Source organism: Panicum hallii, chromosome 3 (genome assembly GCF_002211085.1).
Source record: "Panicum hallii strain FIL2 chromosome 3, PHallii_v3.1, whole genome shotgun sequence".
Taxonomy (NCBI): domain Eukaryota; kingdom Viridiplantae; phylum Streptophyta; class Magnoliopsida; order Poales; family Poaceae; genus Panicum; species Panicum hallii.
Genome location: NC_038044.1, coordinates 5,786,670 through 5,810,125, shown reverse-complemented (window position 1 = coordinate 5,810,125; position 23,456 = coordinate 5,786,670). Strand labels below are relative to the sequence as shown.

Here is a 23,456-nt window from a genome sequence, read left to right as displayed (position 1 = left end):
GGCTCAAAGTACCTCAAATTGCTTCTTCTGTTGGATGAGTTGATATTGAAACGATGATATATGATGCTCTTTTTGTTTAAGTAGTGGCAAGTTAAATGCCTCAAGGTCAAGGCTTTGAGCAGCTTCCTGTCAACCCAGTCATCTTGATTTTAATATGAAATGTGAAGAAAGGGGTTTAAGTAGTGGCAAGTTAAATGCCTCAAGGTCAAGGCTTTGAGCAGCTCATGAAGATTTTTTGCTGATGAAGACAGCAGTTGGCTGCTACGAGGATGAAAAGGGAGTGTAGTTTATGAGATATCCAAATGGAAGCCTAATAAATCATATGCTGATTAATAGGATTCAGACAGTTCTTTGTATGCATGCTTGAAGGTGCTTAAGGCTTGCAAATATTGAATCTGGAAGTTGCTTCTTTTGTCGGGTGAACATTGGACGTTATCTCAAAAGGGGATGACACGGGGATACTACTGTTGACACTCCCATCTTTTTAAAACTTGTGCCTATGATACAAGCAAATCTGAAAAGTGTAGCTCCAAATACTTCTTTTTCTTTTTTGCCATTCTGATGTTCTTAACAAACTGTTCCAGAAAGCTTGTCTGAGTTATTCTGCCAATATTTCAGTGAATAGACTCTCAGTTACTGTTAGGTCCTACCTGATGTGAAATTGGCAGACATGACATTTCTGAAAGCAGAAATTTCTGAAAAGGTAGTTATTGCATTGGCTACCTCTCAATATTATGGCATGAAAGTTCAGAGCAAATATCACCTCTGGTTAGAAGATGGAGTTAGTATTAACCAAAACAATGTCCCTATGGACGTAAAGTATTAGAAATGCAGTGATTTTCATCATATTCCTTTATGTCTTATGCATCTCTGGATGCTAACCTTTGTAACTTGGCTTTTCCACGTAACTGAAAAGCAGAAGGAAAATAGATCATGGTCCACTAGATTTAATTATTCGTGATTTTTGCAGGAGATTTTCTCACTGTACAAGCCAACAAAATCCTAACAACTCAAGGCCATAGCTGAATTGCATAGATATATAATGTGCAAAAATGAACATGTGGATATAGAAGTAAGAGAAAAAAATGTAAATACCAGGGAAGGACACAAGAGACAAAAGACGCAAGCAAGCAATCGCTGAATTTCACATAAAAAAAAGAATCGATAGCTGGAATGGTAGTTCAATTTGATCACACAGATGTGATACACAATTATACAATGTTCATCATGATTTAATTTATAATTTATCATTTCAAGATAACAAGAAAAACTTGGTATGACATATTTCTATATCGTCATATTCTTAGGCATCTGGGCAAGATTTAAAAAACAAATAGCCCAGTCTGGCTCAATAACAATGTTGCTAGTTTGTGATAGAACGTGTATCGAGAAGACATTTGGAAAACTGTCTGTTAGCTTCATGTCACAATCATATTTGTAATAAATCAGAAAGCCAAGAAGATGCTTACAAGAAATGAAACATGTTGAGAGAAAAATGACAAGAAGCAAAGTCCAAGAGCAGCACTACACAATTTTCTCAATTGCATCAACAAGAAAGCTCATCCTCAGCACAAGAAGAAACCTCAGCGCCTTTCATAAGGACCGGATGACAACGAATACTCTATATGCCTGTAAAGCATTCATGGGTTTTGACCTTCCTCCACCATCTCCTTGGGCTAAGAGACATTGAAGAAAGCTAACCAGATGCTTCCTCAGGTAATTTTGTGCTATTCACAGCAATTGACTAAGCAGGAGTGTTCTTTATAATTGCGTTGGATATCTTCTGTTTGAAATTTATGTTCCCATGGAACCAAAAATTTCATATCCTAATTATGTATACATCAACATTCTTCTCAGCAAAAGGATACATCGACATTCTTCTCAGCAGAAGGTGCTCTTCCAGAGTTCCCAGCTTATATTTGCCAAAGTTATGACTTTACAAGCCAAGTAAGCAATACATATTATCCTCAACATTAAGTGGATCCAGGTCACTACAATTTTTAGAAGAATTATTCTACATTTCATGCAAAAGATGAAGTTTTTTTTTTGCTGGTTAGTTGTCTGCCCGTGAACTTTGGGTTTACTTCTGGGATTGTTGCTCCAGAGGAATTTATATTTTTTAATCAAATTTCTATGGGGCACAAATATAAAAAAATTCGACCAACTTAGGAGGAATTAGGTGGCATTGTGAATAAAAGAAATAGGGACCCAAATTTGAGTCCAAGAAGATCCAAACTATGGTAACAAAGTTTCAAGCTAGCTAATGAATGAGCAGGACTTTCACTGTTATGTTAACAGAAGAACTAGCAGCATGCTGACCACCTTTTATGCTTTTTCCACACAGCTACTACACAGGACACCTTAGTTGTTCACCTCAAAAGTACATTTTTGGCAATTAGGTTTTGGAAGGCAAATCCTTCTTCACATGGGCAAGAAACACTTGTGAAAGGCAGGTGTTTCTTTTGTCGATCATAAACTTTAAAGAAAAGCTAGATCTAGTGGACATCTGGTGCAATGGAAAGTCCTGATTACTGTGAGATAAACTCAAATATGACTCTTGACTACATAAACCGACTATTAATGGAGGACACTGATGAGAAGGCCAGCATATACCAACGACATGATGCACTTCAGGCCACGGAGAAGCACTTTTATGACATTCTTGGACAGGCATATCCATCATCACCTAAGAACACAATGATCCGTACAGAGAGTCATATAGATTGTCCCCAAGATAGTAGCAACAGTTATACCGAACGGGCAGGCAGTGGTAGCTTTGCCAGTGATATTCTTGGGCCACAGGGTATGCAACTTGTTGCCAATGATTGGGCTTCCGAACGTGATCGTTTGTCTTCACAGTTTCACAGAGGTGCTGAGGAAGCAAATAAGCTTGTTCCCAGTATTGAGAGGTTGGTGTTTGATCTGGATAGTAATGGCCTTTCTGATTACAATCAAATGATTGGGGCAGCAATTGGACAAAAAATCAAGCATGTAAACAAAATACGGAATCATCCTCATGCAGACTTGGAGTTGTTGGAAGCGAGGAACAGTAAGCATTTGGCCATCTCGTCTAGTGAAACAATTCGGGATGAGACGTTTGATAGGGTTCTGCTCTGTGATTGGGAGCTTCATAGTGCTGCTGCCTACCTTAGAGAAATGAAGGTGAAAGAAGCAAGAAACAGTCAACAGAATGTTCAAAGAACAGGATATGGCCAAGGGCAAGTGAAGTCACGAGGTAAGAAGAAAGAAGAGGGGATTGACCTCAGGGCTTTTCTCATCCAGTGTGCACAAGCAATAGCTTTTAACAACCTTCCATTTGCTGGTGAGCTACTGAAGAAGATAAGGCAACACGCTTCACCGTATGGAGATAGTTCTCAGAGGCTGGCGCTTTACTTTGCGAATGGTCTTGAGGCACGGCTGACCGGGACAGGGTTCAGAATGTATCAGAAACTGATGGAGAAACGAACAAGGGCCACAGACATGTTAAAGGCCTACCGTCTTTTCGTTGCAGCATGCCCTTTTGCCAGGGTAGCATACTACTTCTCCAACCAAACAATTGCTGATGTATTGCACAGACGACCAAAGGTGCATATCATTGATTTTGGCATCTCACTTGGCTTTCAGTGGCCATCACTAATGAAGCGCTTCGCAAAGCGAGAAGGTGGCCCCCCAAAGCTTCGTATCACAGGCATAGGTGTACCCCAGCCAGGTTTTCGCCCCTGTGCAATGATTGATGCAACAGGAAAACGGTTGGCTGAGTATGCAGAAATGTTCCATGTACCTTTTCAGTATCAAGGTATAGCCTCGAGATGGGAAAATATCTGCACCGAGGATCTCAACATTGATAAGGATGAGGTGCTCATAGTCAACTCTATGTACCAAACAAAATATCTTGGCGATGAGACAGAAGACATAGATAGTGCAAGGGATAGAGTACTGCGTATCATGAAAAAGATTAATCCAGAGGTTTTCGTTCTTGGCATCATGAATGGATTCTACAGCTCCCCCTTCTTTCTTCCACGATTCAGAGAGGTGTTGTTCCATTACTCTTCACTGTTTGACATGTACAACACTATTGTAGCTCAGAATGATGAAGCGAGGATATTAATAGAGAGGGATCTCCTTGGGACGGATGTTCTTAATGTTGTAGCATGTGAAGGTGCAGAAAGGGTTGAGAGGCCAGAGAGTTACAAACAGTGGCAAGCGAGAAGTCTCAAGGCTGGGTTCAAGCAACTTCCTGTTAATCAAGCAATCCTGAAGAGATCAATAGATGAAAAAAAGAAGAACTATCATGACAACTTTGTCATCAACGTAGATAGTGGTTGGCTGCTACAGGGATGGAAAGGGAGGATAATGCATGCAGTGTCCTCATGGAAACCAAAAGAATCATATACTAATCAGTAAGATCAAAGTTGATCTTTATGTACAAGTCAGCTACAATTGTAATGACTTTGTCAGGAACTTTAGACAATCTTCAGCAGGATGCTTTGAGTGCCGCAAATTATTACTTATATTGGTGAATAATAGAGACAATATTGGATGAAGAGTTGAAGACACTGTACGGTCTTGGATTCTTTGGCTTTTGCTTATCCTGTAGACTCTCATTTGAACTATTGTAAGCACCACACTACACAAGGTGTTAAATGAGATTTAGGAAGGAGGTGATGGGTATATTTGAAAGAACTGATATAGCAAGTACAAGCACTGATTTCTCTTTTGAACATTTTGCATGACTGAGCAATGTGTAGTTGCTTCGCTTGTGTTTGATATGAAATTAGCAGATCATTTTTTTTATAATGCAGTATTTGTAACAGCACTTCGTAGGTTGTGAAACTGCTATACTTTACCTATCGTGGTTGAAAACATGAAAGTTAGGCAAATTTTGCAGTAGAAAATGTTGATAAACAACAACGCCTTAAATGGTGAAATGACAAATAATATTATTTTTATCTATTCTTTGATTTACTATACAGAATGGCCTTGCCTTGCATAGCATATAGCACAATTCATCTGCTAAATTAGCCTAGGTCAGAGAAACAAATAAAAGCTTATTTCTTCAAAGCTTTCAAAGAAAAGGATGCTGTATTTTGAAGTACAGGCTAGCTGACTTAAGTTTTGCAGAAACCCCATAACCCTGGCGCCCCCTCCCAAGAAATAAACCTCCAACCCACCCATAAGAAACACATACTACAAATAGGGCCACACTAAAAAACTTAGAAAAGGTGATGCTCCTAAAATCTAAGGGGCAAAGTATACTATGCAAATATTTTTAGGAGCCTAATAAGTTGGCTTATAACTTTTACAAACTGGCAAATGAATTAACTCAAAACTAGGCCAAGTAACCAAATAACTTCATCGAAATTTATCCTCTAGAGCACAAGACCCCTAAATGATAAATTCATGCATCCATATAACCATAAAGTGACTAGCTAACAGAAAGCTCATTAAAATTATATGCAGAATCCTCTGTCTATGGCAGGAAACAAAACCAAACATGGCTAAAGAAAGAAAAGAACACTACATGGAACAGTGGTTATATTTTAGGGACAGTAAACAGAAAACTAACATTACCCAATACAAGTTTTATATCGCGCTATAAAAAGTTGTCCTCATTTCTTGGCCAGAACAATCTTATCTTCTTAGAAGCGACTATTAACTTGTGCAAAAAGGGCCCTAAAGTCTGTAGTTGGTGTCCCTTCACCTTCAGGTTTTGATGCCAGATCAAAGGCCTTAAACTTTGCCTCTTCAAATAGCAAGGCCTGGCATGGGAAAGCCACAGATTGATCAGACAATAGAGTTAGCACTTACCATAAGAGCTTCATGGGGAGTGATATCAACACATGCAATGCATTATATAGGTAGTAACTAGTAACTGCAGCTTCACATTTGGTATTGGAGAAAACCATTGATCTACCGGTAATGTGTCTTTTGTTGTACGAAGCTACCTGTATGCAAACTTCTGCAACATCTGCCCTGGTAATAGTTTTTGTTTCTGTTTTCAGGATCTCATCATCCTTCCCAACAATCAACTCTCGCAAGCCACCATCTTTGTCTTGTAAACCTCCAGCCCTGCAAGGAAAAAGGACAGGTTTATACTAACACAGACATTCACAAATATAGCCTTAACAACTCTCTGTATGGTACACAACCTTATAATTGTATATGGCAGACCAGAGTCTGCCAAGTACTGTTCTGCCTTGCGCTTCCACACCTACAAGTTCAGTAGAAAATTAGTTGGAAGTTCTCAAACAATGCAATAATGCAGATGATATTCCCATGCACAAGATACATACACATGGACACACAAACGTAGAGCAGAACATAAAAGAAGAAAAGCCATGGATATGATATGTACCAGTATATTCCCATTTCCTAACTTGTTTAATGGGTGATTAATGTCTGTTCCGCCCATGGATCCAACCAAAACTATGTGCTTTACACCAATGCTCTTGGCTGCATGAATATGAGAAAAAAAAAAGAGGAGTTGAGAGACACAAAGAACAATTATGTTCGCCAACACGGTCATTTTGAAATCAGTAGCCAAACGATTAGCATAAAAAGAGAGGTTGCATACTAAATGAAACTTTAAATAACGTGTATGCGAAATGAGGGGAAACATTTACCAGCATCTATTTGATTTTTTTGGCCAATCCAATCCACCTTCAAACAGTGACAAACAATGCAACTCGTTAACTTCAAAAAGATTCACAAGTTGGCAAGGCTAATGCGAGCAAGATATAAATGATTTCCATTTTGTGAGGAGATACAGATGATTTCAGTCACCTGCTCAGGATAACTCCCTTCTTCGAAGTAAAACTCGGGGCGCCCTCCTTTGCTAGGATCAAACCCCGGCTTCATCTTGGGCACCGCGCTGGTGAGGATGATGAGCGCGTCAATGCCCTCAATCGCAGAAGCAATGCTCTCAGGATCGCTTATGTCGCCGATGAACACGTCGTCACCACCTCCGATTTTGCCTTTGCTCTCTTCGGTCCTGACCAGCCCCCGTCCCACAAACTGGCCCGCCCTCTCCTTCAGCTTCTTGTACACAATTTGGCCTGAATTATCAGCGAAGGAATTTGAGGGGACGCAATCGGGGAGATGAATCAGGGTACGAGTACATAGACACAAGAATGGATTGGATTCCAAGAAACCGCTTCGGAGGCGCGAGCCACATTACAAATCCAAAAGGCAATGTGCAGTGTCTGATTCTATTTAGTACATTGCAATACAAGGGTGTTAAGGAACTCCATATGAGTGGGGGAATTGAAGGAACAGCTACCTGTTCGGCCGCCGGCGCCGGTGACGAGCACGGTGGACGGTGACCCACCGCCGGCCGCGGCCGCCGCCGAGACTGCCAGCCCGGCCCTCCTGGGCCCCAGGATCGCAGAGATAACGTGGCAAGGGGGTCGAAGAGGTGCGCCCATGAACGGAGAAGCTACCCGCACACACGCCGGCGCCGCCGTTGCCATGGTTCTCCGGCGAGAGTGGGCAGCTAGCAGGCGGTCAGCTTACTGTGTCTCCTTATCGCTTTCGTCCCGCTCGTGACGGGTGGATGATGACCGTGTAGGCTTCTTGGTCCGCAGGCGTTAGTGGGCCCCGCGTGGGAGAGTCCGCTTCTTGAGCGAGCTTTGTACCGTTCTGAAATTGGGCCCGCTTCGTCAGGATGAGGGAGTGTGTTTTTTTTGTAGTAGATGTGTCTTCTAGAGTTAAATTTTCCTAAACTGCACTTTCCATAGAATGCAATGCTATTGCCATCAATAAAATGCAATGCTACTGTCATCCAAATTTTGAATAGAGAAGTACTTCCCCCATCCTGAAATATAGGATATTCTAGTATTTTCATGACAAACTAAGAAAAGAAAATAAGGAAATGACATATGTACCCCTACTTAATGCGTTGTTTTGGTATCATTTTGCTGATTAGGAATAATTACTTTTCAAAACACCCTACGATACCTTATATTTGGGTATAAATTTTGAACCTTTCAATATTTTATATTTCAGGATGGAGAAAATAACCGTAAATAGTGCGAACCCTGCCGTGCAGCTAAAACTATTGATATGATATCGCTTTTGTTAGCCCTATTGCCCTTTTCACTTGGTGTGCTCTACTTTCTTTTAGGCAACTTGGTGGGTTGTTAGAAAGGCTTTATATAGGCAGATCCTCTCACAAATCTCCAACTTTTTCAAGCTGCATTTAGGAAGTAAGGAAGAAGCAGATCGAGTAGAGGTGTTTCGTTTTTGTTGAAATCTGATAAAGGAATGAGTTGGGTTCTTTTTTTCGAAACAAGATTAATTATATTGCTTCTCCTCGTACCAGATTCCTACTCCCTCTGTTCCAAAATATAAGTTATTTTGACTTTTCTAAATTTATAGTTTTTGTTATACATCTTGATATGTATTATATCTAGATACATAACAAATATAGTGAATATAAAAATTTCAAAACGACCAACACTTTGAAACGGAGGGTTTACCTATATCATTCGTGCAGCGTTAGAGAGTGGTGATAAGTAAGCATGAGGATCATCAGCAGCAACTTGGATGTGCTTCCTTTCGGTCCTCCGTGAAGTTGCCGTTTTATGTTCATGCTGAAAAATCTGTAAATAAAGCTAGTATTATGCCAGCAATATTCATTTTCTTTTCTAAAAAACAATGTGGTTGAGTTAAATACCCCTGAAGGAATCTAGAAAAAGAAACCTCAACGGCTAGGTCCACACGCATCGACTCTCCACTATGCATTGTGGCTTTTATTTCGTGACTACTGGAATCAGCTAGCCTAGCTTCGTCGATGAAGGTCTTGTTTGGTCGACGAAGGTCTTGTTCGATACATGGACTAAATTTTAGGTCTAAAATTCAAGCAGGTGGACTAAACTTTGATTTTGAAGTAAAATTTAGTTTAATCCTAACTAAAGTCCACAGAACATATCTAATTTAGATTAAAGTTTAGTTTCACCTATTTATGTGTTTTAAATAATTTTTCATCTAAAATTTAGTCTATAGATCCAAATAGGCATGAGCTAAAATTTAGTTATCTAATATTTAGCATCCTAAAGTTTAGTCCGGATTAAACATTAGTCCTAGGTGATCCAAATAGGGCCGAAGTTAGTCAAGCTGCCGTGAAGATCGAGACAGAGAGATCAAGATAAACAAGATAGATGAATACATTATACACGCGTATCGTATCCAAGGGCGGAGCTACAGAGTATATGCCAGTTGGGCCACGGCATACCTTGTAAATCTGGCTCAACAGAGTCAGCTCATGTTCAATCAATGTATAGAGAGATCCTAAATGGGGGAGTTATTCCAATTAACAAACCTTTGTGGAAAAGTTTTGCTTCCATTAAAAGTGTGGAAAGTCTTTCTATGGTTCCTTCACCGAGGGGTTATTCTAACAAAAGATAATCTAGTAGACAAAATTGGCACAAGAATGAGAAATGTTGCTATTATAGTAATAATGAAACTATACAGCATCTCTTTTTTCCAGTGTCATATGGTTAGATTAATTTGGAGAATAACTCATACCACCTTTAGTTTAAAAAACCTAACAATATCACTCATATATATGTTTGGGACTTGGTTACAAGGGATTAGATGGAAGGAAAAGAATTTAATCCTTACAGATGTAAGTGCTGTTTGTTGGGTCATGTGACTAAGTAGAAATATCATTGTCTTTGATAAAGTGAACCCATAACCTTATTTGTAGATTCTTTTCAGGGCGACACACTGGATAAAATTTTGGACTATGCTTCGGAAGGAGAATGATAGAAATACTATATCAGAGGCTTGTCCAACTTTGGAGTCTATGGCTATGGAGATCCTCGCAAAAAAATGGTTGTCGGTTTAGTAATAGACTTTGTTTACAATAAATTGTTTACTAAATTTATCATTTTTCTTGCATACATGGTTTTTTTATAATAATGGTTAATATTTCATACTATAATGTAGAGGCCGAAATATTAAAATATTTCTTTATCTAAAAAAATCAGCTCATGTTTATTATTCCCGTTGCCGATAAACGCCCGCGTGCACCCTGATGATATTTCTTGTGCTGCTTGCCCGAGCCTCCCGAGGAGGCGATTCACTTCCTTAATCCTTTCCACTTTCCACAGTTCAACAAATTCCACCCCATCCTCCGGCAACCGCCGGGACTAGGGAGCCCCGCAGGCTACCTTGACTAGCAAATAAAATAATAGGAATGTGAGGAGAGGAGACATCGTTGGTCTATGTCCTTCCTATGCCAGGCATCAATGCCCGTGATGGGCTGAGCATGTCGGATTGGATTGTATTTGTACCATCAACTTCTGATCTTCGCTGATCAATATGGTACGGGTACTCATCATCTCGTATGTTTCTGTGGTTATCATGTTCGTCAGATCTCTCATTTTGGAGAAAATATTAGTCGCCTGATTAAAATTCAAATAATCCAAATACTCTGCTCGGTCATCTTCAACATAGATTTTTTATGGTTTAATCACATCACTTGTTCTCACGCTCCAGAGTGTGCCTATTGATCTGGCATACCCTAAGCTAAAATTTTAGATCCGCCACTGATCGTATGGATCCTTTCTCTTGTGATTGGTTGGAGGGACCATTCCCTCTTTTCATTTCCTTAGACAGGGTGGCTCGTCGTCTCGAGCGCACGCGATCGGTGACGACGATATATGCGTTCGAATTTGTTTTGTCGAATCTAATGATCTATATATCCCGGCCTCGTTCCTGAACAGAAAGGGCGCCGGCGTTGTTGGCTTGCGCCCTTGTCTGGCCCGGCTGTTCAGTTCAGTTACTAGTCCAGTGCAGATACGCCCGAGCCAGCGGCGAGCCATACACTCGCACCAGCACCTGTCACGCAATGCAAGTTTTTTTTTTTTGTACTCTTCTATAAAAAGGCCACACCCATCTCGGTCTCAGGTGAGCTAGTAACGCGCCGTGTCCCGTGCCACTGCCAGGTGGGTCCCTGCTATCTGCTCGATCGTCGGTCGGTCGATGGTCTCGTCTCGTTCGTCACCCGCGACGCTGAATTCGATCTCCGTCTGCAGATGGAAGCATGCGAGGAGAGGGGGAGGAAGGCGGTGAGCAACAAGCCGCAGCTGGCGAGGAGCAGCCGCAGCAGCAACCGGACGCTGCCCGGCGGCCGGAGGAGGTGGTTGTCCTCGTCGGCGGACCTGGACACCGAGGGCAGTGCCGCCGCCGCCGCGATGCTCAGCAGGAGCTACTCCACCACAGCGGCCGTGGCGGCGGCCGCCGACGCCGTGGACGGCGGAGGCGGCGTGAGGCAGCAAGCGCGGGGCGGCGGCGAGGGGGAGCAGCATAGGAGGAGGCGCGGGGCGGGCGCGCGGCTGTCCCGGAAGATCAAGGAGCAGCGGGCGCGCTTCTACATCGTGCGCCGCTGCGTCTCCATGCTCGTCTGCTGGCACGACGACGCCGACGACGCCGACTACTAGCTAGCTAGCGGTAGTAGCACCTACCTACCAGCTCCGTCCGGCAAATCTGTCCACATCCACCGCCAGCTAGCCGTCGTTCTGCATGCATGCATATGCATGCAGCCGCCGAATCATCATCATTTATATGGTCGACCATGTATGCTCCGGCCGCCCGGCCGGACCATGGCATCTGCTTTGATCTGCCCAGAGAGTGTTCGATCCGATCCCCTCCTCTCTTGTTCTTTTTTACCAAGTTTGGGATGAGACTGGAGTTCGATCGCGTCTTCGATTGATCTGAATATTTTCTTGTTCCATTCTCGATCAATGGTGTGGTGCTGAACTGCTGATTATGCATGCAACAGCATAGTTATCAGAATTCAGAATTCCGTGACAAGAACTGGCCTCGGATCCGCATGAAAGAAACGGAACCTGCAGCGCCTTTCTCCTTGGTTTCATGCTTTTTTATTTGGATGCATGCTGCATGCATCATCGAACTGTGGATGGATGGAAAGCAGCTGGCTTTGCTTGGCTAGCGTACGTCCAGCATGAACAACGGGCAGCAACTGACATCGGCAGTGACACTACTGTCACAAGGTTGCTTGGTAAGATAAGCACAAAGCAAGTAACCGCATGCAGCTGTCACTGCTCTGTCAAGTGTGTGATGGATCTGCTGAAGGCATGCACTCACAGTTGTGCGTACACTACAAGGTGCCATGCAGGCTAGGTATCAGTGTATCACATTCGTTCACACGAAGAGAGGCGACGCGGGCACAACGGGAGGGTGAGACGATCGATCTAGGATTGGGACTTGGGATCATTTTCTATAAATGGCACCAGTCAGATCATTAGATCTTGATGATCGACAGAGAAAAAATAAAAGCGATCAATTTTCACTAGGACGACATAACTGAATGTTTAGTGGCTGAAGTTTTCTTAAAATAATTCCAGCTTATGCATGCCGGACAGCGTGCATGATCAGCTCCAGCTCTTAAGAACTTAGTACTCCCACCGTTTCAAAAATTTGAGACGTTTTAGTTTTACCCTTAATGAAGCTTTTCTACCTTTGACCAAGTTTGCAATGGATTTTTTGTTAGCTTCATGATGTATATACCGACGACTAAGGGTCGGGGAATGGAAGAAAGAGACAGTTATGCAAACTCATTACTCATAATATAAGTATTTGAAGGGTTCAAAATTTGTACCTAAATATAAAGTATCTTAGGATATTTTGAAAACTAATTATTCCCAGCCGGCTATAAAATCAGCAAATGACAACCAAACAAGATATTAAGTGAGAGTATATGTGTTACTTTTTATCTTCTTAATCTATCATGAAAATGTTAGGATGTCTGGAGAGTGTTAATAACTTGCATATATACCGACTAAAAGGGAATCCGAAAAAAGATATAATTTTGCAAACATTGAACTTAAATTCCATTTTAGCAAGTCGGAAATGGTAATGCACAAATCACTTTTGCCTCGTGTCCATTAAAATTTTTTTTTAACAAAGGTGCGACGACAAGTTTGACCATGTAATAGGATGAGTAGCAATCTCTCTCTTTTTCTCTAGCTTCACGAATCATTGTATGCTACAAACCTGCATCTCATAATACATGTTCAGGCCGGCTATTGCCCGCCGTTGGTCCTCTAAAAAAACATTTTTGTAAAATCTTTTAAATATGGTAGAGATAAAAATCGAATTGTGCATGCAGTGTAGCGTTGATGCATCGTTGATCCCGCATGACAAAACGAATGAAATGCGTGGGCTCGATGCGACAAAAAAAAATGGGAAGGAGCTGGCCCCTACTTGCCAGTATCATTGGTAGCCCCCACGTATTTTTTTTTGGGCGACCGTAATCTTAGAGCATCTTCGGCGGTCTTTCACTCCCCAATAAACCAATAATATTATGAAGAAGATATACTCCTACAGTTTCCAAAATAAATTCTTTTTTCCAATAATTGTTGGGTTGTTTCAATATTTTACCCTAACTCCCCTCCAATAAAGAGAGAATTTTGACTCCCCATTATATTAGTTGTATTGGGATTATTGAAAAATTGTAAAAGTATCTCTCCCAATAAACTATAAAAGTAGTATTGGGATATCCCGAGATATTTATTGGATAACGTTGGAGATGCTGACACTAGCTAGGCCACGACAAGCACGAGAGGAACGAGCGTTTAGTACTATCATAATCATATTTATTATCCACTATCTTTGCCGAGTGTCAAGTGTTTTGCCGAGTTTTTTTTTTGCGCTCGGCAAAGACGTCTTTGCCGAGTGTTTTTTTAGAACACTAGGTAAAGATGATTTTCAAATCATATTTTGAAGTAGTAAATTAATTCAAATAAAAATATTTTCAACTACAAAGTTGTGTAACTCATCAAGCTGCACAATTCTTGTTTTGGATATTTCTTCATTTGACAAAATAAATATAAATTTGTTCATAAAACATATATATCTCTCTCGTAGTTTATGAAACTATAAGGGAGATATATAAGATTTGTAAACAATATTAGAATTATCATGTCAGATGAAGAAATGATAGAATAACTAAAATAAACTTTGTAAATCTTGAGAAGTTATAAAATTTTACAGTTGGCAACATTTTAATTTAAAGTCATCTTGTCAACAAAAACTACATCTGAATATAGAAAATTTAAAATTCAAATTTTGCAAATGACCTTGAATGGAAAAACCATCAAAATTAAAGTTGTATATCTCAAAAAGTTATAAAAGTTTGTAGTTGACAACTTTTTGATTTGAAATTATTGTGTCATATTAAAATACGTTTGAAGTTTTCAAATTTGAAATTCAAATTTTGTAAACGGTCTCGGATGAAAAAACTACCAAAATAAAAGTTGTAGATCCCGAAAAGTTATGCCACTTTATAGTTAACAACCTTTTCATTTGAATTTATTTACTATCTCAAATAAACAATTTACACTCGGTTAATTATAATATGTGGAGAATAAAAATTTAATGTTGACACACTTGGTCCAATGGTGCAGTGGTAGAGGGAGTTGTTTGTGTGCATGCCTCCCCCAATAAATTTTTTTTCCTTTTTTTGGATTTTTTCTGATTTACATTTTGCCGAGTGCTTCTCTTTGCCGAGTGCGTAATCGAGCTGCGATCAATGTTTTCTAACAAAAAGAAATTGCAAACTAAAATGACATTCACATTCATCCAACACACATATTCAGATTTCAAAACCTGTCAGAAAAGATCCAGAGTGTACAGTATACCCTTTCCACCCGCGCTGATGATCAAACGAGCACGTATACAGCACACACCAGTTTATTTGACAGCAAATTGGAACATTATTCATGTGCATTCTCTATTGTTGACTCGTAGGGGTTGATGGAGCCAGCATGCATGGATGGAACAGAATTCAAGGTAATATATATAGTAGTTGGTGAATTTCTAGCATGAGGTAGAGTTACTTGTCGATCTGGCCGAGCTTGCCGAGGCCGTTGCAGTTTGGGCAGACGATCTGGGCCTGGTCCTTCCTCGCCGCGTTCGCCCGCAGCGTCGAGCCCGCCTTGCGGATGAAGCCGGCGCCGTCGCATTCCGGGCACCTGCGGGCACAAGGATCGACCGTTCGTTTGGCCATGGATTATTATCAAAGCTCGCTAGCTACCTATAAGAGAGAGAGAGAGAGAGAGAGAGAGAGACGATCAATCGATAGACCATAAGTATGATTGCTTACGTGTCCTTGCGCGAGAAGAGGATGGGGAAGGCCGTGCCCACGAGCGCGACGGCGACCGCGCCGGCGATGAGGTACGTGTTGCCCTCCGCCGCCACGTCGCCCACCGCGGCCACCGCCACCAGCCGCCCGGCCGCCCTTGACCTCCTCGCCCTCATCGACGGCAGCAGCGCCGCGGCGGACGCGGGCCGTGACGGCAGCTGCTGCTGCTGCCCGGCGGAGGAGCGGGCCGCCACCGTGCAACAACCAGCCGCTGGCGCGTTCACGACGGCAGCCATTGGTGGATCGGATGGGTCGGTAGCTGCTGCTGCTGCTGCCTACTGATCACTGAAGAGAGATGAGCGAAGAATGGATCGGAGGATTCTGCGAGCGAGGAAGCTGGCTATAGCTGGCGACGAGGAGAGGGGTTAAGGTTGGAGGTGGTGGCGACGAGAGGATGAACCGCGACCTCACAAACTCGATCGCGGATAAGCGAGGGAGGGGCGGGCACGAACCACACGTAGACGGAGTACGTCGCTGCCAGGTCCCATACTGCAGTGACCGTGAAGAGTACAACCTCCCCATCGTAGTAGATAACGTGGGCCAGCCTCTGAGTCAGCCAGTCCTCGTCAGCACGAGCTCCAGTTTCATCATGGAACTGAGAGACTAAAGTTTCAGAAGTTGCCGAGCTAATAGGTTGGGCCTAAGCTGTGTTTGTGTGGGCATGTGAACAATGAGAAGCCCAACAAACTTCCTTTCGGCCCATGCAAAAAAAAGTGTGTGCAGCAACTTCTTTTTTCTATTTTGTTTTCTATGCAACTGTATAGCTGCACATTCCATGAATCATGGGAGTAGAAGTGTCATGGAGCAACAGATAGCCTGATTTCCGGAGGCATATCATACATATATACATGGACTGCAGTAATGCTAGATCGCATTAGGGAACATACCAGGGGCGAAGGTACTTAATACTTTAAGATACTTAGCATGAAACTGCTCTTGCCTGTAAGATCAAAATATGCTCCTCGCAGTCGCAGTCAGCTCAGCTTGAGTGCCGTGCGGCCGCAGTCATGCATGAGTGCGCGCATACGCATTGCCATATATACATATATACACATATACGTGGACGGCAGCATTTCCTCCTAGCTTGCATTTTTAAGGACAAAAACAAAAACAACCTAGCTTGCAATTGCATGAACCAGCCAGCAGCCAGGCATGGGACTAGCAGCCATCAACAACATACCATGCTCTCTCCTCAGCAGGTTGTCCGCAGATGCCGGCCAACCACCAGGACTCAGGACAGGCATGCATCCATTGTTTTGTCCTGTCTTCTTTTTCTTTTTCTTTTTCTCCCTCTCAAGCATAATAATAAATTATTTGCATATCACTTTTGCTATAATCGGAGACTCGCTCCAATAATGCAGAAAATATAATATACCAGTATGTGCCAAAGCCAAAGCCTGAATATCTTCTTGATTGGTTGCTGGCTGCTGCAAAGAGGCCATGAGGCACTCGTGAAGGAGGAGGACCACCATCTCTAGGCTCGACTGAATTCTGAATTGAATGGGTTCCTCACCGGACCCAAGATAGCACACAGCGCCGATGATAAACTGAATTGAGAAGCAGGTTGGCAGCGATATCGATCGCTGCTACGTACGCCACAGGAAGAAGGAAATGGATATAGTCGTCAGGCATTAAGAGCAGCATGGAAAACCTCCTCCCTGAACAGTTTCTTGAAGCAATGGGGAAAGAAAACCAGACACCGCATGTGATTTTGCTTCTGCGGCACATCCACAAGACCACAAGCAACTTGCCCCGTGATCGAGTCGAGTGAGCCCATAGGCAAACATGGCCAGGCTACAGTGCCGAGACTCGAACTGCAGGTGACCCGGTTTTGCTGCAAACAAGCCTGTCCGTATCAAGTTCATCCACTCTGGCTCTGATGTAAAGAACCAGCTAGCTACCTCTTGCTTCAAAAAAAAAACAAAGAAAGAAAACAGAGAAAAGAGACCAGCACCAACTCTACGTGCAACTGTATCCCGTTTGTCGTTTCAGAATTCAGACCAACAAAACTGGGAGGATTAGACCAACAACAACAACCGAGGCGGTTAAACCGTCGGATGCCACTAGACACAATGATGGCGCCAAAGATTTTGTGCTAATACCTGTCGATTCGTCTACGCAGACAAGCCGAGCAGGAAAAATGGCGGCCGTACCGCTGCTTGCCCGCGCCACCAGGACGGGCTTCTTCCCTGCTCGCGCATTGCGGTTGCCGTCGTTGCAGCTCAGCTACCAGAACAGGCACCGGTGGCAGCATCCGCCGCACGGCCCAATCATCGCTGGACCTACTACGTGTGTATAAGAATTCACAACCCAACAAACAGCTTCAGGTTCAGAAGTTGGATGATCCATCGTACTACTACCCTATAGCATGGACCATGCGAATATGCGTTGCGATGCAACCCCAAGTGAAGTGAAGGGAGCATGACTTGGTTGGTGAATGACTGGAATAGGGATGGCCATGGTGGTGCCCAATTGACCAAATCCAATTCAGATCAGACAGGAGTACTCAGTAGAGTACGGCAAGTCTGCAACTAGATGGGTAGTAGGAGACTAGGAGGGGTAAAACAACAACAGCAGCAAAGCTTGCAGAGAAGCACTTTCAAACAGAGGAGAAAGGACTATGCATTGCTCTCCATGACCATGAGGGAAGGATACGGAAAACTTACTGCAAGAGGCAGTCAACCATGAGGAGAATCTAGGGGCTCTTTTTACCTGTAGGCACGTACCATGCATAGATATGCAGCGCAGGTCCTTTTCAGCTGCGTAAAAGAGCCAGGTCACACTGTAAATTCATCGAGCTGCCGCTTTCTGTTCTTTGCATCAGGACACTGGGATAGTGATCCAACCAACACCATCGGTGTTTACTTATTGAAATATCTTGCTTCAAATAGACAGGTCATGTAGTATACAAAAGAAGTAAAAATATCCCAATTCCTGAATATGACACGCCATGTCTCCAAAACTCAACATTTCCGTCGGGTAGTCTATTCATAGGCCGCAAGGAAAACGGATCATGATCTTGTTCTTTTTGGACACATGGACTGAATAGAGAGGTGTTGACTTGTGACAAAAATAACATGCATCGCAAGAACCTGATTGATCACTAATCATAGCGATAAACAACACAGAACCCATCCAGAAGCATGTCAAAGTCATCAGGGGTATCCATCTGCAAGACTGCAAAACGGACAAGAAGCAGGAGCCTGGACAAAGAAAAATATTTTGGGCTGCAAGATTTCTATTGAACATTTATTCCAGAAAAAAAAGAGAAAAGATTTCTATTGAACCGTGCAACAGCCAGCGATGAAGCAAAACATGAAACAATCATTCATTGTGTTCTCACAAACGCAAAAAATGGTTCCACATTGAACCCAATCGAAAGAACCATCAATCATGCTAGCCATTTGCTACCAATAATGAAAGAACAATTTCATCACCTCCTAATGCACCAACCGGATGCTCATTTCAGGATCACCATTTTTCACGGTGAACAATAATTCCCCACCCCACCTGCAAGCATCAATCCATCCATCGTCTCTAGAGAGATGAGATGCTGCTCTCCTATGTACACCACCAATAAGTCGATTCCTCTGTTCTACAAATCCTTCGTGTTTCTTCTTCGTCTTCTTCTAAGTACTAAGCATTAAGTAAATACATGAATGAAACAAGCAGGCAAGCAACAAGCTTTGTGCAGCAATTCTCATCTCTGCACCATGGCATCGGCGTGGCCGTCCTCGAGCCGCCAGCTCGTGCTCCGGCTCCTGGACCCATGGCTGAAGGCGGCGCTCCGGTCGGACGCCGCGTCGTTGAGCTCCGGCATCGTGTGGGATTGGGAGGACGATGCCCGCGAAGAAGAGTGGCCGCGCCCGAAGCAGGCGAAGACGTTGCGTAGGATGCGCCTGATGGCGCCCCGCTCCGTGGACGGGCTCTGCCTTGACCCCCAGGAGATCCTCCTGGGCGCGCCGCCGTTGTTGAACCCGCCGTCCATCTCCGTGTACACGACGGGGAGCTCCCTCTCCTCGGGCCTCCTCCCGCCGGCGAACCTTCCGACCGCGAAGCCGCCGCCGGGGAGCCTCCAGATGGTGAGGCCGACGGTGGCCTCCTCCTCGGCGCCCTCGCCGGCGGCCCGCGCCCCGGCGCGCGGCGCGTCGGTGGGCATCTCGTGGCGGCAGACCGGGCAGGAGTTGCGGAGCGCGAGCCAAGGCAGGATGCAGTCGGCGTGGTAGATGTGGCTGCAGGGCATCTCGCGCGCCTCGGCGCCGAGCTCGAAGGGCTCCTTGCAGACGGCGCAGTAGGACTCGGCGGCAACGCGGGCGGCGTCGACGGCGACGACGGGCATGGACTCCACGGCGGCCTTTGAGGCCGGCGGGTGGTCGCGCGCGCGGGCGAGGCCGCCGGCCTCGATCTGCGCGAGCTGGTCGAGGAGGCGCTCGAACCCCGAGCCCATGAGGAAGTCGGACATGCTCTCGGGGAGTGGGCGGAGCCCCGAGCCAGCGCCGTCGTCGTAGAAGAGCTCGAAGCTGCTCGCGGCGGCTGCGGCATCGTCGGCGTCCCCGCCGGCGGGGGAGCGGCGAAGCACGATGACGGGGTTGAAGGGCCCCGCTCGGGTGTCGGCGCCCGCGCCCCCGGCGCCGCCGCCCCCGCCGCGGCGGGCGCGGCGGAGGCGCAGGTCGGCGACTGCCGCGGCGTGGTGGTGGTGGTGCGCGCGCGGGCGGCGGAGGTAGGCGGCCCGGGGCGGGGGCGCGCCCATCTCCTCGAGGAAGCCGCCGCCGCAGGCCGGGCAGGCGACGGCGGCGGACGGGGAGTCGCCGCCGCCGCCCTCCTGCTGCGGCGCGGCGCGCACGAAGCGGTCGCACTGGTAGCACCAGTAGGACGCCCCGGAGGCCGCCGTGGGGGACGAGGCCATCGCGAAAGGCGGCGGCTTTGGGCGGAAGACGGGGCCTTTGTGGGGGGCGAGAGTCTCAGATCTGGTCGGAAAGCGCCGGCGCAGCAAGGGGAGTTGCCGCCGGCGATCCGGCCGGCCGCGCGAGCAGGGAGCTGATCGAAACAAAGGCAGCTGCTTGCAGGAGGCAGGGCAGCTACGAGAGTAGTCGGACAGTCGGCGGCGGCGGCGGCGGTAGTAGAGACTCGAGAGAAAGAGAGGGGAACCGGAAGAGGAAGAAGGGTTGGTGGTGGGAGGGGAGGAGGGAGGGGAGGCGACCGATTCCGATTCCCCTTTGCTTGCTCGATGATTGAATTGATTTCGGGGAGGTTTTTAACCGGCCGGCGGGCGAGTGGGGGAAGGAAATGAAAAGCGAGCGGCTGCAGCAGCAAGTGGCCTGCCTCCCCGCTCCGCTGCCCGGAAGGCGACGCGGACGAGGGAAAGCGCGTTCAGACTTTCATCAGACAGACAGAGCAGCTGACGCCGCGTCGAGGCGAGACGAAACGGCAACGAACCGAGCGGGCGGGCGGACGGGAGAGGATGATGCGATGCCCGTGCCGATGCCGCCGCCTCCGGTCGACGGTCGTCGTCCTCGCCGACGCCGCCGCGGCGTCGCGAAATTCCCCCCCGGTTTCGATCCACACGCAATTGAAAAGGTCCTTTCTTTTTCCTTTGCGTGCTTCTGTTGGGACGGGCTTGTTTGGATCATTTCGCACGTGCGATAGAGACCACACTTTTTTCGCAACCAAGTGCTCCTGTGGTATCTGGCTGCTACTCCAAGTGTTTTGCTATTCAGGATGCGGGCGGGGTGGCCCCGCGTCGCTTGCTAGTTGATACCTGCATTTTGACCAGGAGCGGGGTGTACCGCACGCGTCCACCAGAAATTCAGAAACGCACCGCTGCTACTGCTAGGGCGATTAAAAGCATTGGCCGTCGAGAGTGCAGGCTGTGCGGCCTGGCGTTCGCGGCTGCACGACCCGACCCGCTTGCATCTACAACTGTTGTGTCTTGGAACGGAGCATAGGTATCGCTGCAGGTTTTGCTTGCTGGCGCCAGAGAAAAGAAAAACGCAGTGCGATACGCAGCACGCATGCTAAAGGCTGTATTTTGACCAGGAGAAAGGGGGAAGAAGGGCGTCACGGAGTTATCAAGGCGGCCGGTCGCCGAGGGGGCAGGGAGGCGGGCGGCGGCTGGAGCCGGTCAACTCGCGCCCGTCCCCCAGTTCCCTTGACGGCGGCGACGTGCCACGGCTGATGGCCGGCTCCGATCGAGTCGATCCGGTTCGGCAGCGCATGTGCACGGCGGATCGCCGCCGCTGGTTTCCGCGGCCGACGCACGCAAAGGTCGATCCGCCTCCGCTGTGGGAAGCGATTTGACCGGAATGCCCTTGGATTAGCTAACAGCTTTTCGCCGTCGACGCGCGCCTGGCAGGCGGTTGACATGCGAGGGCATTTCCGTCACGCCTCGTCCGCCTTGGATTCTTCTCAGCTCCTCCTCCCAGGGCCTCACCTCCTACCAGAGCCTGTGATGATCGCTTTGCTTCCTTGCTTGGTCCTCCATCTCCATCTCAAGCTTTGCATTTGGAAGTTCACATGTACAGATCATCTTCTAGCTTGTTAGGTCAAAGGCACCAAATCAAATGTTTTTTTTCCGCGGAGAATGTTGCAAGAGACAAGGGCGTTTTGGCGCTCTAGGTCAAGAGTGCTTTGGCACATACAATCCTCACCCTGATGGCCGGCCGGTTCCGTGATTGGGGGTGTAAGACTTGCCTTTTTATTATTGTTTTTTTGGTTTTGCGCGCATGATGCCCGCTCCATACATGAAAGGAGACGCATGCGCATATGCTTAACCACCAAGCCTGCCGCACATATCTGAATGCCATGTGGACCAAACACTTGTTTTGTTTTAATTAGTGCACATCCACTCCTCTGGCCCAGGTTTTAGTTTGTATTGTTTCTTTTTGTTGTGCAAGTTGTTTTCATTTGCACGATCTCTTGACTTCGATTTGAGAGAGAGAGAGAGAGAGAGCAAAAAAGGCTAAGGTAGCTGAAATATCGATCTGTACCGACTACAAATTAAATCATGAGCGCTTACATCGAATTCATATCTATTTGGGACACTTTCATAACTATAAACCAATGCGTAGTTGGAAATGCCCTCTTTTTATCGTCTAATGAAAACCTGTAAAAAGTTGCGTTGTGTTCTTGAAACGCCCTTGCGTGCATGCACCTTATAAATTTGGAAAGGCAGAGTGAAAATTTTCTAGCTAGTTGGGCGTGCAATTCCCAAGCGGGGCCTCATTTCGATTCTTATAGGTAATTAGCTATCGTGTTTGGTCCATCACGAAATTCGCAATTAAATTAGAAAAAGAGGCAGCTTCTTTACGCTGTCTTAAGCTGATGATGCTTTTTGCAGAGCTGAACTTTCCTTGTCAGCTTAACCTCAGACAAAGACAAAAAAAATTACCCAATTCAATTCTCTCTATGGCCATCACCATCATGTATACTTGTTGAACTTGGGGGCGGTCCGGCGGCCGGTCTGACAGTCGATTTAGTCAAAGCTTGGTAGCTGCCACCTCGGCCGATGGATGATGGGTCGCCGTCGGCTATCCCAGTGGCTGCCAACCGAGCATGCACGGTCCTTGCTAGCTAGCTACCGGCTGGCTTGGCAGCACCGAAGCAAGCAAGTCATTGTTTTGGTTTGGCCATATCCTGCTGGACCTTGACAGCGTCTTCACTCGACGATGAACTGTTCCCGCGCGGCTTACAAGATGTATTATTAATTTTAATCAGCTTCGATCTATTGTGCACGCCAAACTTAATGTTTAATAAGGATAAACTCAAGAGTCGAGGCGCTGCCGATAAGCAAACTAATAGTCCTGATTAATGTTGATAAATGTATATATGATCGAGCAGGTGTTTGTCAAGAATGGAAGAGGCGAAAGGTGGGTACTACTCCACTATAGTAAGAGAGAGCAACACATGTCGGTCTCCAACTTGCTGTTCGCGGTTGTTATCTATTCCGGGGTTGCTGGTTGTTGGGTGCGCGTGCAAAATTGTTGCCGGTCATCAACGACTGATCTGATCTCAGGTCAGTGAGACCATACCAACTTAAGTAGGGTTGGTTATTCCGTTTCCGGTTCAACGTAGATGATACTGATGGGCTGCAAGCTCGATGGGTAGTGAATTTAGCCCATGTCACGTGCGGTCGGGTCTCCTGGGCCGGAATGCTGAGAAATGGAGGGATGGGCTGCATCTACGAGATTCTGGACTCGTCGGCACGATGGGCCAATTAATACAAGATTTCGGATTCTTCGACTGAGGGTTATTATATATAATATCTGTGTCTTTCACTAATCACCACCAC

The 23,456-nt window shown here is 45.8% G+C and overlaps 5 protein-coding genes across 6 annotated transcripts; 2 read left to right on the top strand and 3 right to left on the bottom strand.

Moving 5' to 3' along the window:
• Positions 1 to 2,514: 2,514 nt before the first annotated feature.
• On the top strand, positions 2,515 to 3,421 carry LOC112885070 (scarecrow-like protein 9). Its single transcript, XM_025950752.1, has 2 exons — positions 2,515 to 3,344; positions 3,412 to 3,421. The coding sequence occupies exons 1-2, from the start codon at positions 2,515 to 2,517 to the stop codon at positions 3,419 to 3,421; spliced, it is 840 nt and encodes a 279-aa protein (XP_025806537.1).
• On the top strand, positions 3,268 to 4,426 carry LOC112884113 (scarecrow-like protein 9). Its single transcript, XM_025949443.1, has one exon. It carries the CDS (start codon positions 3,439 to 3,441, stop codon positions 4,402 to 4,404), a length of 966 nt encoding a protein of 321 aa, XP_025805228.1. The 5' UTR covers positions 3,268 to 3,438; the 3' UTR covers positions 4,405 to 4,426.
• Positions 4,427 to 4,496: 70 nt separating this feature from the next.
• LOC112884112 (uncharacterized protein At5g02240-like) lies at positions 4,497 to 7,612 on the bottom strand. 2 transcript variants are annotated; one of them, XR_003227037.1, is made up of 8 exons: positions 7,280 to 7,612; positions 6,784 to 7,055; positions 6,624 to 6,660; positions 6,356 to 6,453; positions 6,150 to 6,211; positions 5,946 to 6,069; positions 5,572 to 5,759; positions 4,497 to 4,627 (listed from the first exon to the last, which is right to left on the bottom strand). XR_003227037.1 is itself a non-coding variant. In XM_025949441.1 (7 exons), exons 1-7 carry the CDS (start codon positions 7,467 to 7,469, stop codon positions 5,640 to 5,642), a joined length of 903 nt encoding a protein of 300 aa, XP_025805226.1. In that variant the 5' UTR covers positions 7,470 to 7,612; the 3' UTR covers positions 5,412 to 5,639. The 2 variants fall into 2 exon arrangements, 1 of the variants encoding a protein (XP_025805226.1); XM_025949441.1 differs by lacking the exon at positions 4,497 to 4,627 and having other exon boundaries at positions 5,412 to 5,759.
• Positions 7,613 to 14,602: 6,990 nt separating this feature from the next.
• On the bottom strand, positions 14,603 to 15,590 carry LOC112886272. The gene is made up of 2 exons (XM_025952114.1): positions 15,131 to 15,590; positions 14,603 to 14,999 (listed from the first exon to the last, which is right to left on the bottom strand). Exons 1-2 carry the CDS (start codon positions 15,403 to 15,405, stop codon positions 14,861 to 14,863), a joined length of 414 nt encoding a protein of 137 aa, XP_025807899.1. The 5' UTR covers positions 15,406 to 15,590; the 3' UTR covers positions 14,603 to 14,860.
• Positions 15,591 to 18,426: 2,836 nt separating this feature from the next.
• Positions 18,427 to 20,573, bottom strand: LOC112887471 (E3 ubiquitin-protein ligase RDUF2-like). The gene has a single exon (XM_025953647.1). The coding sequence runs from the start codon at positions 20,073 to 20,075 to the stop codon at positions 18,870 to 18,872; it is 1,206 nt and encodes a 401-aa protein (XP_025809432.1). The 5' UTR covers positions 20,076 to 20,573; the 3' UTR covers positions 18,427 to 18,869.
• Between the last annotated feature and the right edge of the window lie 2,883 nt (positions 20,574 to 23,456).

Bases quoted from the DNA above. Each gene is read 5' to 3' on its own strand.
- LOC112886272 (XM_025952114.1), bottom strand. From the start codon at position 15,405: ATGGCTGCCGTCGTGAACGCGCCAGCGGCTGGTTGTTGCACGGTGGCG. The intron at 15,000-15,130 runs GTAAGCAATCAT...TTGTGCCCGCAG, and splicing joins CTCTTCTCGCGCAAGGACAC to GTGCCCGGAATGCGACGGCG.
- LOC112887471 (XM_025953647.1), bottom strand. From the start codon at position 20,075: ATGGCCTCGTCCCCCACGGCGGCCTCCGGGGCGTCCTACTGGTGCTAC.
- LOC112884112 (XM_025949441.1), bottom strand. From the start codon at position 7,469: ATGGCAACGGCGGCGCCGGCGTGTGTGCGGGTAGCTTCTCCGTTCATG. The intron at 7,056-7,279 runs GTAGCTGTTCCT...CTGATAATTCAG, and splicing joins CGGCGCCGGCGGCCGAACAG to GCCAAATTGTGTACAAGAAG. The intron at 5,760-5,945 runs GTAGCTTCGTAC...TTCCCATGCCAG, and splicing joins TTGCAGAAGTTTGCATACAG to GCCTTGCTATTTGAAGAGGC.
- LOC112885070 (XM_025950752.1), top strand. From the start codon at position 2,515: ATGGAAAGTCCTGATTACTGTGAGATAAACTCAAATATGACTCTTGAC.
- LOC112884113 (XM_025949443.1), top strand. From the start codon at position 3,439: ATGTATCAGAAACTGATGGAGAAACGAACAAGGGCCACAGACATGTTA.